Here is an 18401-nt window from a genome sequence, read left to right as displayed (position 1 = left end):
AAAAATTGTCCAATTATTTTCACGGTGCGCGGAGAGGAGTTTCGCGTCGCGCGCAACCCACGGAGGCGATTCAGCCTGCCGTGAAGAGCGCCGAAGTGAAAGATTATCGACTACGCTGAGTTTCGTGACATTTCTTCCCGAGTGAGTCGCGCCGTCGTTCCGCAGCCGTGAATTCTATTTCTCTTTGGCACGTAAAATTTTTCCGATAAAATGACAAAACAACAATAAGACACGCGTATTCTCTGAATATGTACTGAGCGCGCTGCAGCGCTTCATCGAATTACAGGCGACAAACGTTTCCATTACGAAAGCGAGGACGGTCGATTCGATTTAATTAAATAAAATTTTCGTTGAGTAATGGACACCGCGCGAAATTTCAATACCGTAACTCCTGGGGCGCACCGAAGCGAAAGAACATTGATTACGGCGGAGTTTTGCGACATTTTCCTACGGACGCCTTCGCGATCCGCAGTTGCGGATTTCATTTCCGTATCGTGAATTTTATTCCCGCGCTGAATTTTATTTCTATTATAAATTTCATTTTTCGCGGCTCGCGAAAATATTTTCTTGAAATTGTGGTGAACGCAACGCAATACGTACATGCGTATCGCTGCGCGCGACGAGGCGCGCGAGTGTGTCACATAGACTGGAGATATGTTTAAAAGCACGGTACATGGTAAATGCTTTCATTGCAAATGCGAAAGCAGTTATAATGGATTACATTCACTATAAAATATTTGTTACGATTTGGCCTATCAGTTGTGATTAAATATTCAGTTGCATTAGCAGATACGCGAGTAATATACACGCTAATATTATACGATAACATCTCTTTCAATGCGTATTAAGCATGATACTGCATTCGGTATATAACGCGTTCATAATTAAAACTCTACCCGCGACATTAATAAAACGTCGGATTCATCTCGCGAGAGAATTACGCGAGGTGGGTTCGTGTCATCGATTAGTGTCGCCGGAGCGACAAATAATTGCACCGCGTGCAATGCGAGGCGCGTCACTGTGGCTTTCAATAATTTCTCATTATCTCACTTTCGAAATCGTTTCTCTCCGTCTCTGTGTAACGAAGTATTGTTTATTTCGCTTATTAATCCCTTTTCATAACATTTAGGTGTGACACAGACTGATACACCTCTCATATCTCTTATCAGAAAATAAATATCTTTTTTCTATGGTAAAAGTCGCAACTGCGTCATTTTTTATATATATCTCATCTTTTTGATATATTAAAATGCATTGTGTTGGCACATAAAAACGTGAAATATCTCGGCACGAGGCACGTCCGAAAATCTCGCTGAAAGATGTTAATTTTGTTTTACGAGAAACACGATAGTACTTTATCTATATGGAACACCCTATATACTAGATTTACCTGCGATCTATAGACAGCGACAGGGAACTTCTTATCTTCTCGTCTTAAGTTTTCTCGGAGATCTTTCCGAGGAGATGCCGGATATAAGATACTTTGTACTTTTTCTGTAATGTCTACAGTTAAAAGTCCTCTGTCCTTGGCGTATAACCAGAAAAGTCTGATGTCTTTAAACGGCAATGGGTTAGATGGAAATCACGAAATCATAAAACGTGAAGTTTTCAACAGCAAAAATATCTCGAATTATGCGCGTGTTTTCGAGTCGCGCCCGTTTCTTTCCTAAATCTTTTTATTTTGCCGCACTTCTCTCGGACAATTTCCTTCGCGAGTATACGAGTTGCGAGCTGTGCCTCAACCTTTTCGCACACATTTAAATTTGTTACAAAATTGTCTTGCCGTCTAACCGAATATCGTTGTATTGCAATCAGATTTGTGCGAGTGAAGTGCAAATAGATACAAACTGCTAACAAATTCATTTTTACAATAGTATTTTTAAAGAAATATGATATAACAAAAATGAATCAAAAATAGTTCGAGGAATGATATCGCAGAATAAACCTCGTGGGTGGAAAATTGCTAAATTTTTAACACACACATGTATGTACGCACCTGTACACCTATGTAAAATTATCAGAGTCGGACACTAGAATTTTTTTACAATACAAGTTGTAAAAACAATTTGACTACGACTGACAAACAATTTACCTCTTAAAGGCCAAATAACTTTCTTAAACTTGAATGGATCCCATTACTAATAATAGAGGAAAGTCCCTATTATGAGATAGGCTCTTAATACGAGATTGCGGAGTTTCTGCTAAATTAATAGGCATCGTCTGTTGGTTCCACCATGAATTTATTGCCGTTAGAGTGAAATTAGATCTTGTAATCGTTGCGGGAAAAAATTTGTCGTTGAATTTGGACGTTGAAAATCTGATATCTCACAACCTGACGGAAATAATTCTACAAAATTCTACAAAACTATAAAATATAACTACCAGAATCTCAGAAATTCTACGTAAATTTAAAAAGTTATAAAAATCAACATAAAAAGGCTAGAATTGGAACACTTTTGTTATTTTTTGTAATATTCCACAAGTAAGCAGATGTTTTAATCCTTTAAGATTTTGTCCATGAAATTTTTAAAACTAGTAAAGTTTTGCACTAATTTTTACAAAATTGTACATTTTCATGGAATACTACTTGCAATAATTCGTAGATATTTTTACAAAACAATTAATGTTTCAACGAAGATACAAAAAATTTCTACAAATTTCTATTTCAAGTTAATTTTTGTAGTTATTTATAGAAATGTTTTCCGCTAGGAAACAGAGGACTTCCCTCTACTGCTACTGTATCTCTGTTGTTATGCAGTTTTCTTGTATGATTTTGATTCGTGGCTTGAAAGCGATGTAATTGTCTGCGCCAATAAATCAGTCCTTAGCGGAAATACAAGAGATGTAGAAATTATGAAAGATACTTTTCGTACTTTTGTACTCACTACACTTCGAGATTGGTCACGTAGAAACGCTTGTACAATCCTCCCGCGAAGACAGTAGCGGAAACGGGAATGGGAAATGTGGTATGTAAACGCGCGTAGAAAAAAAAGGAACGAGACATTTAATACAAAAGCTATCTTTATTCCTTTAATCTCATATCAGTCGTGAAAAATCCTTCGCTACATCCAAAGTACATACGACATGTGCAGAATCGAATACATTACGTTATACACGGTAATACAAATCGTATTGCTCAATCGTTCGGAACATCATGTGTACCTGGAACTGTGTACGCGCGCGCGTGTGTGTGTACGTTAGTGTACGTATATACGCGCGTATATCTGTGTTTTTGTATATGTGTGAGTGAGTACGTAAATGAGTGTATATGTGCGCCTGTCCATATATGCAAGATTGTGCTGCGAGCGTCGGAGAGTCGTAACTCTTCGCGGGAGTTTTACGGTCGAGAAAAGGAGGGTGGTTTACGTGGGAGGAGGGAGGTGGAATGGGGTGGATTCGCAGGAGATCGATTCGAATGTGGCTTTGGCCCTCATTTTGTCGTGTATACTTAATGTTATCCTCTCCCCCTCTCTCTCTCTCTTTCTCGCTTGCTCACTCGTTCGCTTGCTCACCTTTCGCTATCTTTCCATCGCATACATTCTTTCCTGATCGATCCCGCAATATGAAAATTTACGAACTCCACGTTTGCAAAATATTTTTCCCTCCAGACATGCTACACAAAGAATGAGCAAAAAGATCAAGGCTGGGCTCTTTGCGCATTGTCTTTGTTTTATCATAAATAGCGTTTGATCTTCTGGAAGAAAATGTTCCCGGGGAGCAACGAGATTTAAATGTGAAATATTTAAATATCGAAATTTAATAAATAGATATATAATAATTTCCAATACTCCCTGCAAAGGGACATTTCCCATTTAACCATGAGGAACCTTCGACCGTCCCACCGTCACTGCCCTTAACTTCCGTCTGACATGCATATCCGACGGATGGAGTTACCATGAGTTTCGTCGAGCGGCTGATTAATGCATCGACGTGTGATTACATTTACCGGAAAGCATCGTAGCAGCACGTTGTGAATGCGAGGGAAGTTAATAGGACGGGTTGCCTTCCTCGCGAGATTTTCCCCGGCGCGAATGTTTCACTGCGCGAGAGTCGGTGAGAGGAAAGCCGATTAATATTCACGACCGATCTCGGGACGCTAAGCCTTTATGCGATGAAATTCCGCGCGTATGATTTCCTTGCGAAATTTAATTCGACTGATTTATCAGAGCGGAATTTTGTTCCCGTAGCTCTCCATCTGCATCGAAAATATTAAAAGTCGCGAAAGTCAATGAAACAATCGAGAATTGTCTCTACGTAAAGATAACTCCGTTCGTATAATTTCCTCCTATGAAATACATTTCGAAAAATGTATCTCGTGTCTCCGTGGATTCTCGAGGAAAATCCGGAAAAGCTTTCCGTCGTGTTTCCACAAAAAAAGAAAAGACGAGATCGTTACCGAGCAAGCTCGCGGTTATAATTAGCGCGCGCGGGAGAAAGAGAATAAATAAGAAGTAAAAAGGGATCGATGGAAAAAGAGGAATGCATTTAACTCAGACGAGCTGCAAACCAGCGAATGCAATATCGCCTGCGAGCAAGATCGTTAAACTTTGCTAGTGTTTTTCTTGTTCCCGCGTTTAACCGCTCGTTCGTCAATTCGACGAAAATAAATACACACGGAGCGAAGGAAGCGACAGATTGCGATGATAAATTTTTATCTACGAAAAAACGAATCTCTGAAAGCGGCGTCGAAGTAAAAACTAAAAAAAAAAATCAAACTTTCTAGTTTAGATTTTTTTCACAAAAAACGAATTGTTTCAAATGTGTTGGATTTTTATTTTTCTTTCACCGGATTTTAATCGATGCGAATAAATATGCATGAAGTACCTAGAGAGGTCTATGAAAAAAATTTATCTATAAAAAATGCAATCTCAAAAAAAAAATCAATTCTCTTTAGGAAGCATAAAATCGTCCATTTCTAATCTTTCTAATGTACAGAGTGAAATCACTATTTTTAGAAGATTCTCCTCAAGAAAGTACATTGCACTTTCTCGTAATTTAACTCGATTTAACGATGTTATTTATTTAACCACAAGCGAGGTCTTTTAAGGAAGTCTTTTAAGGTGGTTCTTTAAGGAAATGGCGATTGCATGAAACGTGATTATGCGAATGTATTTTCTAATTATTTAATTTCCGAAACACTTTTTGGTACTTAAAACGGAAATTTAAGTATCTAGTTGTAAGCAATATTTCGTATATTTTCATTTCCTAAGAGATAAATAAAGGTATGTATTAAGAACTAAAAAAAAGGATTTAATACATGGGAAAAATTTATTTTCGAAACGATCTCGTCGAGATCTTTAACAATTTTTTATTTAGACGTTAATTAAATGTTCAATGAAAGTTCTAAACGCCACAATTCTGCTGTATTTTTATCGAAAAACAGGATCTAATGGTTTGTCCATTTACGGCAAATTAATCGAAATTCACAAAATTGACCGCACGCATTGAAGTTATTCTCGTTGACGAGCTCGTTTAAAAAGTTCTAATTAAATGAACACAGAATGCAGAACTCCTTTGGCAGAATTTCGTCGGTGCGTAAAATTACGTTCACAACTCAATATAACTCAAATTTCGAAAGCTAACGATCCCGAAAACATGCAATCAAATTTTTATGTATCTTGGTTATTATTCACGAAAATTTTGTAATTGCCCTCCCTTCGAAAAGTAATAACGCTTGTATACTTATGTGTCAAAGAAACAAAGACAATGATCCTAGTTTCAACCGTCTGTTATTTAAACTATCTCTTTTATTATTTCAGTGAAAATACTTGTCGGATATTAGTATGATTTAAAACATTAGCTGATTAAAATAAACCATTTTTGAATTTCCCGATGAAGAATTCCTCTGTACTTCTCGTCTCAAACATTTTCATTTTACCTGAAATTTCTCAAAATGTAAATAAATTACTTGCCCCGGAACAAGATGAAATATTGTTATATACGAAACTCGAAGGCGAAGACAAATTTCGAGTTACCCCGACGGCGAAGCTTAAAGGACACAGGCAGGATTCTATATCCTTGCGAGTCGCCAGACTGGAAGGCAAACACTGTTCATCCGTGAATCGCGTCGTGATTACGGCGACGGAAAGGAAACCAGTTTCCTCGTCGCCGAGTACTTCTGACGATGAAAGGACCCTCCAGGACTCGGCGCTTTCTCGGGGCGCATTCTTCCGTCTTCACGTCCGGCGCCACCTTGCAGTTATGATAATTTGTCATCAACTCATCAGCGTTTTCCGAGTGATTGAAGTTGGCAAACTTGTACAAATGTCACACTTAGTTTTATTTCAGTAGAAACAATGCCAATTCACGTTTACGTCTGCGTCGACTGTAGATCAATCGATTATTTAAGAGGGCGAAGCCAGCTCGAATCGTAGTCTCGAAGACACCTTTAAAAAATAACTACTTTCACCGATTTTTCATCGCTTAGTATTTCTTTCAGTGTACGCGCCATATAATATGTATATATCTATCCGTATTTGTGTGTCGTGTGTGTGTGTATATATATATTTATATATTTATGTATACGTATATGTATATAGATATACGGGGCGTCCCAGAAGAGACGTATACCATTTCGAGGAGCTGGAATTGACTTGCAAAATTTTCTCCGGCAAACTAAATGGTCTAACTACGACGAGGCAATAGAGTGAGATCCACTTGGGTAAATCATAATTTTTAACATTTCAACAAATAAAATTCAATACGTGTCGGATCTTTTAATCCCCGAGATCCGTAAAATCGCGATCCTCCGAACTTCCGCACGAAAAAGACTTCCAAGATTACGTTCTTCGAAAGGAAAGTTGCTTTTGGAATTCCTCGCTCCGATCCGATTCTGGTATACACCGTTTTCAGAACATCCTGTACGATCAACGGTCTCTGTACATCAGGTCGAGCGCCACCGCGCGGCGCTCCTAATCTCGCCAGTCTTAAACACCAAGTTAACATTATTATCACTACAGCAGAATCGCTACAGTTGCGTCTCCGCTTTGAAACGCCCAGGATCGAGAGGGTCTTCGAGAGAAATAAACGATACTTATTCTACATGTATACAAAACAAAATCCTGTCGGGGGAGGGGACGAGGTGCAAAGAAGGCTTGAGCAGATTTCCGAGTCATGAGCACCCCGTGTCGTCCCGTGTGGGCTACAATGCTGCCGCCGAGAGCTTAAATCATATCAGACTAATCGAAAAGCCATTAACAACGATTGAAGCGACCGGATGCCAAACTTAACACGATCGAAAGGAACGGCGATAGAAATTATGTGTATATCTTTATATAATAATTCTGCGAGACAATTGTTGAAAATTGTGCCGCAGGAGACGTGGCAAATAATGTAAAAAAGTTGTCAAATATATTAATAATATTTACGATTAAAAAGGACAGTCTCCTTTTATTACATCCTATTTTACACCCACACCGCTCGTCCCGCAATCGGTTTATCGCGGATTTCGCCCCAGTCGCGGAATCAACATGAACAATTAAATTTAATTAATTTCACATTTTCGTAGCGGATCCCGTCGGAGGAGCCCGCTTTGAGCACCAGTCACGTTCTCGCTCGCGATGCTGAAAGGCGCGCCTTCGAGGTCCACGAGGCGCGTTTCACTCGATCGAGTCCGCCAAACATTTATCTATCACTTTAAGGATCAGTCACGCCATCTTGGTTCCTTTTCAACGCGACCGAACGTTTCTCCTTGGATCGCGTCCAAAAGACGTCGTCGTATTTCACAAGCGCGACACGCCGTTTAAATAAATCCGGGCGCCATCTTGGTGTCCGAAAAAGCACTCTCCGCGTTTAAACGCGATCCGCGTAAATTTTTCGGAGTCGATTTCCCTCGAATACGTGAATGCAAGAATCAACCCGCGTTCCAAGCGAATATCTTCACCGGCCCCTGACGAGGACTGCGCACCGCAGCGACATTCGAGAGACATGCCTTCTGATTAATCTATTACGTCTCCGCCGCCAGGACGAGTCCTTTGTTCGTGCCGTCTCGGGTGGCCCTGTTCCGCCAATCACATCCTGGACCCTGTTATTCTCCGCGAATTAATCTGGTAGCATGACGAGGACAGATTTCCTCCTTAACGCTGATATCTCGTTGTCCGTTTAGGTCTTTACGTTTGACGCGCATAATGGGAGGACATTATAGAAGCTACTCGAAAATTTGTATGCAAATACAAATGTCGTGATTTTCTGTCTGCTGGATCAACGTGTTGAGCAAACAGAAATGGGGAGAGTCTCTTTTTCTTCACTTGTGATTTCGTCGAAAACGCATGTGAAATGTATGCACGGAACGTTTCTAGTCGGCAAATGAATTTCTCTATACCCGAAGTGATCCAAGTAACGTAAAGATATTTAAATAAATTCTTAAAGCACTGCCCAAAAGTGAAATTCTTTTCGAAAATGTTAGCTACTTGGTGGATTTTGAAGAAAGTGTATGCAACATCATTGAAACGGTCTCTTTCGCCATGAAAAATTCTAATTGCGGCATTTCCCGCAAAGAATTCCATCAGACCGATCCTTTTTCCCACGATGAGTTCAGTAAATGAAAACTGATTGTGAGAGTAAACTTGCGAAAAGCAAAGATACATTAATTTTATTCACGGTAGATCCAGGATGCATTTCCCGTATTTCTTAGCTCCGATAACCGAACTTTCGTTCGGTTCGGAGCTTTCAGACATCCATGGCGTCTCCCACGTAGCCCTCGTCAGGACTTTCCGGATGATTCGGCGGTTGGAGCTCCTCCGCCCTCGCGGCGGCCGCGGCCGCGGCCTCGCGAGCGGTCTTGCCGAGGAGGGATCGAGGCGACAGCGGAGTGGTCTCGCCTCTATACGCCGCTGGAGGTGACGGTATAAAGGGCACATCCGGGAAAACAGCGACCGGCGAGACTGGCGACTGGATAGGCAGCTGTTGTTGAATCGGTTGCTCGACCGGCTGAATCGGTGGCTGTACCGCCTGCGGCTGCGACTGTTGTTGCTGCTGTTGCGATTGAAGCTGGTGTTGATGCTGATGCTGATGCTGGTGTTGATGCTGATGCACCGGATAGGGATAGCCCTCGGCGGTGTACCTGGCGTCGGTACGCGGCAAAATGGGATCGTATCCCGGTGATCGCGCGAGGAATTCCGCCTCGCGCGAGTATCTGGCCGCCGGCGCGGCCGCCGAGCCTGGCTCCGACATACGTTGCCGGAGCCTGGGCAGAGTGCTGGCGGTGCTGAAAGTGATCTTGGGCAGGCCAAAGTTGAGCGGGTAGCCGTCCTGATCCAGATAGCTCATCTGTGGCAGAACTGACGGCGGCCGCAGATCGGGCTGCAGCGGATAGCCCGAGTCGTACTCCAGGACCTGCCGATCGATGCCGCCGGCACGCTGATGGTGCCGCCCGTATAGCTGACCGTAGCCCACTTCGGTATTCTCGGGCACCTCGTTGATCAGATCAGGTTCGGTCAGGTACTTGGCGACCGGACTCGTCACCGAATACGCGTCCCGGTCTAGGTGATTGTTCCTGGTGTGTTCCCGGCGATCCAGAGTGGTCGCGCGATTGATCTCACGTTCGGTATACGAGACCATTTGCTGATGTTCGAGACCACCAATCAGACTGCCGTTACCTTTGCGGCAGGAGCTGCTGGTGGTGTCCTTCGTGATAGGCAGCACCGACTTGCTCTGCGTCACCAACGCCTTCGAATTGCGCTTCCGGTCGCGGCGTCGCTTCTTCGCGCAGTATATCACACTACCCACCAAACAGCCCAGTGCCAGAAGAGTGCCTACCAACGCCCCCGCGACAATCGCGGCCACGTAGCCGGAGCCGGGATTGTCGAAAGGTGGCTCGACGGTGGGTTTCTCGCGGAAGAGCACGCGTAGAGAGAGATTGGCCACCGTAGAACCCGCGCTGTTCTCCGCGATACAGCTGTAGGTGCCGTCGTCAAGCGACTCGACCGAGTAGAGGAACAGCGTGCTGCTCATATTGGTCCCGCCTCGTTGTCGGTAGATGTACCTGCAATAGATGCAGAGAAACGCGTTTCGAAACAAAAGAAACGTAGGCGAGGTTTCGTAAAGGCTCTACAATAGAAGCTGAAAATTCGCTTACTTTGGAAAAGTGGAAATACTGCCGGCCATGGAGTTGTTTTCGTGCTGCAGCTCGCACGGCTCTCCGTTCAGCCACCAAGTGACCTTGGCGGTGGGAACCGCGTGGACGTCGCATCTCAACGTGACGTTACCGCCCTCGTAGATCTCCAAGTGATCTTGAAGCTCGATGTGCGGTAGGCAGGCTAGTTCGTTGACCTTAAGACTCTTGATTTGTTTGCCGTGCAGCCTCGGCGGGGACTCGCAGACTGGTTCGGATTCCTGCGGCGCCGCCGGAGACGACTCCTTCAGCCAGGCCTGCATTGTTCTCAGTCTACAGTCGCACTGCCACGGATTGTTGTGAAGAGTCAATCCCCTGAGACTCCCCCCAAGCGGCAGGGTATGATCTGGCACGTAGGTGAGTCGATTGCCGTCCAGCCGGAGCCACTCCAGCGACTGCAGGCCCTCGAAGGCGTTCTGCTCGATAACATCTATCGCGCACTTGCTGATCTCCAAGGTAGTCAGATGCGCCAGATGGAGAAATGCGCCTTGACGAATCTCCCTGATCGGATTCCCGTTCAGTATAAGCCTCATCAAACTCGAGCAGGACGCGAACGTATCCGTGGGCACCTTCTCGATCTTGTTCTCGGACAGATCGAGCTCCACTAGGCCGACCAGTCCGTCGAACGCCTTCGAGGCGATGTCATTGATTTGAGATTTACCCAAGTAGAGCCGCTGAAGGTTGATCAAACCAAGGACGCGGAAGCATTCCGGCTGCAGGTTGACCAGGTGATTGCCAGATAAGTCGAGCACCTGCGTTTCCTCTCGCGCGCCCTGCGGTAACCCTTTGAGGTCGCGGTTCGCGCACTCGACCCACTCCTTGCCGCCCTTCCACTTGCACACGCACATGCTCGGGCAGCCCTCCGCCGCGTCCGTTCCCCAGGACAATAGCAACAACATCGTGCCGAGGAGGGCAGCCCTCCGCCGCCAGACTGGTACGATCAAGCACATGGTGCTCTCTCATCGGTCGAGAAACCCAGCCGTTTTCTTCCTCGTCCTTCCTCGTGCTCGTACCCCTCCGTTTCTATCGCATTTTTCGCTGACCCACCGCCGTCGCGCGCGCTGACCCTTCAGCGTTGCCGAAGGGAGACTGCGTTGCTTCGATCGGGTCGACGCGGAGGTGAGTGCACGACTGCCTGCGAGGTCATCAGCTCGCGAAATACCGAGAGGCGGATCTCTGCAACAATAAGATGAACGAGCCGATGAATTACGATGCACTTTGGATACGATGTGATAAATGGTTACAAGTAGACAAGCCCGAGCCCGGAATAATTCGCGGAAAACTCGGCGAAGATCTCGCGAGACTCGCGGACCGAATAATTTTGCTAAATTAAAAATCAACTCGCAAACCCCACCGAGACAGATCCAAGAGATTCGATCTCAAAGGCGCTCGTAATCGTACCACATCTCGTCAATTGAAAAAGGCCATTTTTGCGTATCAAATTTTCATCAGCCTCGTGTACCGACGACAATCGATTACGGGATTTCGCTCCCGAGGGATTTTTCCCGCGTACCAAAGGACTATTAGAGTCCTTTGGAGAGTCTCGTAGAAAAACAGCCGCCGTCGCGGCACGGAAACTGCCGAATCCTCAGTAAGGTGATCCCCGAGGGTTTCCCGCGTGCCGGGGTGAAGGGGGGTCGGGGGGCGGGAATGCACAGAACGCAGGTTGAGAGCGGATAATAAATTCCATGAAGAGGGTGTATATCCCGGAGAGGAGGCGAGGATGTCGCGAGGAGAAACACTCCCGATATCAGGATATCGGAATATCGAGCGCGTTCGCGCAGCGTGGCATGCAAACCTTCCACTCCTCTCGTGGCTTTATCCCGGAGATGCCCGGCGAGAGGAAGCCTTTCTCCGTCGAGGAATGCAAAGGGAAGAGGCCTGAAGGATATTGCCGATCTCGTACGTTTCGAATCCAATATCAACTGACCCTCGTCTCGTAGCCGCCGCGTGAGTTGCAATTTTTTCTCCCCCGCGTCTTTAAAATCGCCGTCGTGAGCGACATTGGAAAACGCAAACCGCGCAGATACCATCTTGACACACCGCTCGGCGCTACAGTTCACGTAATGTCACGTGTCGCATAATTTGCATCGACAAACTACAAGTCTCTCCGCCCATTTGTAATTTGCTATTTAGGTTTCATTGCAATTACTGTACAAAGATACGCTATTAAATTAATATTGCAGATACCCCGCTATCCCATGTTAAGATCCTATCTCATAATACGGGACATTCCTCTACATATCCAAGATACATTATAGATTGAATCGCCAGTAATTAATTAACAATTAGAAATTAGACGGGAAACTAATAGTCAACCCAACTGGCTAATTATTTCATCGATTTATTACACGACGTTTCGACCCTATTTTTTTGGGTCCTTTTCGAGCGATACTGGAAATCAACAATAACGACGTAGTTATGAACAATGTAGGTTAATAAATAAATAAATAAAAGGATTTCGTTAAGTAGTTAAAAGTTCAGTAACGCACCTGAGTCAATTATCGTCGTCGAATAAGACAGAGTCGAGTTATAAAATATATGTATATAAGACAGAGTCGAGTTATTAAAGTTCTGTAACGCACCAGAGTCGAGTTATAAAATATATGTATAAGACAGAGTCGAGTTATTGAAGTTCCGTAACGCACCTGCGTTAATTATCGTCGTCGAATAAGACAGAGTCGAGTTATAAAATATATGTATACGTGTGAGCAATGTGGTGGTTGGGCTCGAACTAATTTGTTAGTCGTGTTTTAAGAACAATAGAAGGTGAAGCGAGCTAAACAGTCTCGATTACATAGTCATACATTACATTTAGGTTTTCAGTGTCTGTTTGTAAATTAATCGATTAAATAATTAGCCAGTTGGGTTGACTATTAGTTTCCCGTCTCACTTCTAATCATTACCGGTGACAATAAGCAAACTCTCCTTCGTCGATTAACAATTAGGTTGAATAATCCGACACAGCTGGCTACAGGAAACTTCCTTTATCAACACAACGTTTCGGCCATGGGTTTTGGCCCTTTTCAAGTGAATTCTACAGCTTCTAGTCGGCGTATGGCACGTAGCCTAATGCCGTTAGGCCCACTGGACCGTAATAGGGACGTCCGATTACATACTTATGTGCTGGATGTAACAATATGATTTAAAAAGGGAAGTAAATTATATTAGTTCAATACATACGTTCGGAGCGTCGCTACAGAGACATTACATTTCTCTAGAAACGCGTGATTACTGTATGGGCGCAGAAATGAGACTAAACATATATACAGGTAGGTCAACCTCTAGTGTAGAGGATTTTAAGTAATATCTATCATTTTTCCGTACAACCCTGGTAAACTCTCAGCGTCCTTTTGCCAATTAATCGCGGTGCTGTTGCTTTTAATAAAAAACGTCTCTGCTACTTCCCTTTTTCTTTGATGCTTCTCCTTTTGTAGAATTTCAGGATCGGACCACTGGAAATCATGTCCCGCAGTGATACGATGCCTGCTGACAACTGAGTAGTTGTTTTCGTGCTTCTTTATATCATTAAAATGTTCTTTCATCCGAGTATCTAAATATCTCTTCGTCTGTCCCACATAGCAAACATTATAGATTGGTTTAAATTTTCTGTATAAATTATAAATTCATGTTTACGCAGAAATCTGTACCTTTGTACAGTAATCGCGACGAAACTTAAATGGCAAGTTACAAATTGGTAGAGAGACTTATCTTTCACTTCTTCATCCTTTTTAATTGGTAGAGAAATTTATTCCACCACGAATTTATTACCCTTGGAGCGAAATCTGCTTAGCGGAAAATTCATTGTTAGATTGTCCAATCGTTGCGAAAAAATATTTCTGATTCATTTTGGGTGTTGAAAACCTGCTAACTCATAATAGAGAACTTTACGTGTACGTATTGTATATAATTATATAAAGAGCACTGCTTTTCCGAAGGGTAGGATCATCCTATACGTAAACGTGAATCGAAATTACGACCGTTTTATCGGATCGCGTTTTTTTTCAATATGCGCAGACGGAATAAGTTTTTCTACCTATTTGTATATAATTTGCTATTCAAATTTCGTTGCGATTACTGTACCAAGATACAGATTTTTGCGTAACACGTGCTTATAATTTATATAAAAAATTCAGTTCAATATGTAACACACACGGGATGTATACGTGTACATACGTATTTTATATGTAATTATAAGAGCACTGATTTTCTGAAACCTAGGATCATCCTGTATGTAAACGTAAATTACGATCATTTTATCGGATCACGTTCTTTTCAATATGCGCTCGCAAATTATCGCCGTGCTGCTTCCTGCCTCTATGCATACTTGATGCCGTGTAAACGCGAACTCGCATAAATGGCGAAGCAACGCGCGTGGAAAAAAATGTGAGAAGACATGTAAAAGAAAAACCAATTGTATGCGACACGGAAGATTCATTCTCTCGTTCATTCGCATTCGTTCCTTCATCCCGCTTTTTCGTGCTCGCCTTCGAAATCGCGGGCTCGTTTAGTCGGCAAACGTTTTCATCGGGATACGAATTGTCGAACCCGGAGGGTTGAAAATAGCCCCCGGTAAACCACCGCGGTGTTCGCTTTGGGCGCGCGAAGGAGGGCCCTTAAAGGCGCTCCTTTAAAATTGCGCTAGCGTCTCGCGGCCGGCAGTAAATATCGAATGCGAAACGGTGGAATACGCTTCTTTTTCCATCGCTCGAAATGGAAATGAGGACTGAAAATGAAAAAGTCGAGTATTGGGAGAAGGTTTGGAAAGATACGCATTTTAACTTTTCAACCGACGGTTTTCCTTCGGATGAAAAAATTTAATATTTTATATCAGCTTATTTTCGCAAGACTGCTTTCTCGTATATCAGCTTCGATAAAAAGATAATTCGTTTCCGGGCAAAAAACGCGCTAAAACGCGAGCTATTTTAACAGACCTTTAAGAACGGTCGAATGACGACGCCTTCGGCCGTTAAAACCATAACGATAATGTCGCGATTAAATTCAGCGGTCGTGCCGATTCGAGGTATTTCGTTAATTGTTACCACCATTTTGGCGAGAGAAGATGCTCTCTGCGAAATGGGAAGAAATACTTTCCACGGGCGAAATGTAAAAGAGGCGAAAGAGGCGAAGAGCTGAACGGCGCAGAGGGCGTCCATCCGAAATGGCAAATCGTCACTTGAAATGTTATCACTGCTATCAGCAGTGGAATAATACAGTTTGTGACGGTTGAAACGCGTTGACTTAAAAAACTTGAATTGCAATCTTGAGATATTCCCGTGTGTTAATGCGCACGGCGGAAGCGATTATCGAGAGCCAACGCGTTAGCCCACTTCTGAAATAATTTCATAATCAATGCACTCTCGGAAAGGATTTTTGTTACTGAGACAAAAAATATTTTTGACGCATTTATATTTCTCATTTAGTATAAAAATAAGACAATATCAAAATAAAATCAATAATTCTTCTTCTCCTCTATCGAATTAAAAAGGATTGGCTTACTATATCGAGGCAAGAGTAACTTATATAAATGTAAGTTTATATAGTCTTGCGTTTAGAATAAATTTTCTCTCCATCTTACAACGCACGAAGTTGATCCCACGATATTCGGCAAAAGACGATACGTATACTATCACTTTATTCCAGATTTTAGAATTTTTCATTAAAGATTAAAATATCACCTTCTCTATAATAAATGTGATTCGCGCTATATCGATCCTATTTTATGATAATTAAGCTTTCGATCGACCATACCTGGCAACGTGTTTTTAACACAGAAGATTTGTTGCGAAAAATATTACCTCAGCCAGGGTTTGAACCCTGTTACGTGTAAACATGCCACAATGGTCGAATTGGTGGACACCCGCCTAGTGAGTAGGAAAGTCCAGGTTCAAACCCTGGCTGAGGTAATATTTTTCGCAACAAATCTTCTGTGTTAAAAACACGTTGCCAGGTATGGTCGACTGAAAGCTTAATTATTGTTAGTTTTGTACCGGCGTCAAATAATTCTTGATACTATTTTATGATACATTAAAGAGTAAAGCATTGGACCCGGACATTTTTTTCTGTGGGTGTGCACTTGAATTTTTGTTGGCACAGAGAATACGTCGGTTCTACGGTTCTTGAACATTTTCTACGTGTTATAAACTACAAATGGCAGTGAGTGATTTAAAATGCAAATGCAATATATCAATTTTAGGGCAACTATTGCACAATTGTACTGTGACATTTACGACTAATGAATAGTCGAGCAACTATCGATTATGGTAGCGTATCTCTCGTTGTCGGAGAACTGTCACATCACGTGTGAAGCACAGCGGGAATAATTTAATTGACATCGACCGTCGTTCAATTACCGAGAAACAAGGGGGTTGCACTACCGAAGAGAAGGAAGTGGGAAAGAAGGAATGAGAGAAGGGCGGGAAGAGAAGATGGCGAAAACGTTTCTAAAAGTTATTCCAATCGTACATGAAAGAAACTGGATACTACTTTTTTGGCTGCTTCCGGTACCTTCGTCCTCGATTCGCGGGACACGGCACAAAGCCGCAAGGACAAGGATTTCCGTCAATCTTTTCATCGATCCTTTCCAACCAATCGAGAGCACGGACTTTTATCCGGCGCTTTAGGTCGGGTAAATAGATACGATAACGTTCAATTACATGTTTAGAAGAGTGTTGAGAAATCAATTTATATCGATAATTAGATTAATAACCGGGAGAACAACAAAAGAGTAAAAGTACACAGATGTTTCGATCGTATTTCATCCTTTGCGGGTTACAGGAGCAATTATGAGCCGCGCTGTTTTCGTTTCATAAATGCTTTAAAACACAGAAATTGCGAAACCTAATCGAATCTAATAACGTAATAAACTTTGGGATATCGAGTGTTGTACGAGAGAATACAATGACTGAAATAAAAATTGCGATATATAGCGCGCGATTGTTTCTTAAGTTCCTCGGAACCGAGGCTCTTCCGTCTCTTCGAGCGTGTTCGGAGCCCCTTCGCCCTCTTATTCCTGCCTCTTCAGGCGGGGTAAAGGCAAGCAGTCTTTGGTACCTTCATTCTCGACTTACAGCGCGACTTACAAAGGCTTGAGATCGAGTGGGCGAGTATCGAGAACAGCCCCTTCCCGGCTCAACCTCGCGATTGGAAAGTAAGTTAGCAGCTAGGTAAATGCGTCGATACAATTACGAGATATTGATCAAAAATACAGAAGGAAAAATTGAAATGGAACGAGATACGCGCTCCACGTTCCTTCGCGATAGCTCCGCAAATGTTCTCGGAGAAGACTCGGGATTAAAGATATTATGGATATTTTCGAAAGTTACAATTAAAAAATCCTGGAAAATTATAGAATTGTAGAAAGCTTTATGGGTTAATATCGGATGTTAAAATATAAATTCTATGTACGAACAACTGTACATTATTCCGACCATTTATAAAGTTATCTTTCCTGTACATTGCGAAAATATCCTGGACAATTTTTCCGCTATTAAAGCACCGGCTACGTTAATTCAATTAACTATGTGATTCGCTTTTATTCCTTTGAGAGTAGCAGAAGAAGCACACCACGAGATGGAGAATTGTACTTTAATGTCATTCGAATCCGATCTAATCGATCCTTCGAGAGTATCAGAATCGAAAGAGACTTCATTCTTCAGTTTACTGATGTAATAATAGCCTGTGATAATATGGCAGAGAGAAGAGATAAAGTCATACATTCTAGTCGCGTTAAGTATATTATTAATTATCTTATTTAACGTCTATCTGTCAGTTTTGTTATAACATTTAAACCAAAAGCTTATATAACTTGGTCCATTATTTAAATTTATTGTATGCGCAATGTTTTTTTTAACAGTAAAAGAGATATTTTAACATTTTAATTTTATTTTTTAACTCAACGTCCATTATGTGATGAAAGAAGTGCACATATTCCAAAACCGAATTTTTTCCTCCCTTTTCTCGTTAACACGAAGCCGCTTCATCGAAGTGTAGAATTACCGAGCGTCACGATCGATCAGTCGCAAAATCGAACGGCGAATTTGATCCTTACCTCCCATTCTCACCCTTCCTTTTGTAGCGACCCTTCTCCAAACTCGCGGACACATTTCTCCCTCGCTTTGACAGACCCCTGTTAGGTAAACACAAATTTCCAGCATGGAAAATTCCTCCAAATTTGGGGGCAGCACTGAGCCCACGTTGTGTGACAAGATACGAAAGATAAAAGGCTCTTGTCCCCTTTTTATAAACAAAGAGAAGTCTTTGTCCTCTTTATATTACGTTATTTTATTCG

At 42.6% G+C, this 18401-nt stretch overlaps 1 protein-coding gene across 1 annotated transcript; it reads right to left on the bottom strand.

The window, feature by feature from the left end:
- Positions 1-3003: 3003 nt before the first annotated feature.
- Positions 3004-11172, bottom strand: LOC105559818 (leucine-rich repeat-containing protein 24). The gene is made up of 2 exons (XM_012008421.1): positions 10076-11172; positions 3004-9982 (listed from the first exon to the last, which is right to left on the bottom strand). Exons 1-2 carry the CDS (start codon positions 11059-11061, stop codon positions 8668-8670), a joined length of 2301 nt encoding a protein of 766 aa, XP_011863811.1. The 5' UTR covers positions 11062-11172; the 3' UTR covers positions 3004-8667.
- Between the last annotated feature and the right edge of the window lie 7229 nt (positions 11173-18401).

The sequence above is a fragment of the Vollenhovia emeryi genome, unplaced genomic scaffold (genome assembly GCF_000949405.1).
Source record: "Vollenhovia emeryi isolate VEMERY1.0 unplaced genomic scaffold, V.emery_V1.0 DF939253.1, whole genome shotgun sequence".
NCBI classification, from domain to species: Eukaryota; Metazoa; Arthropoda; class Insecta; order Hymenoptera; family Formicidae; genus Vollenhovia; species Vollenhovia emeryi.
This window is presented reverse-complemented; position numbering and strand designations above follow the sequence as displayed.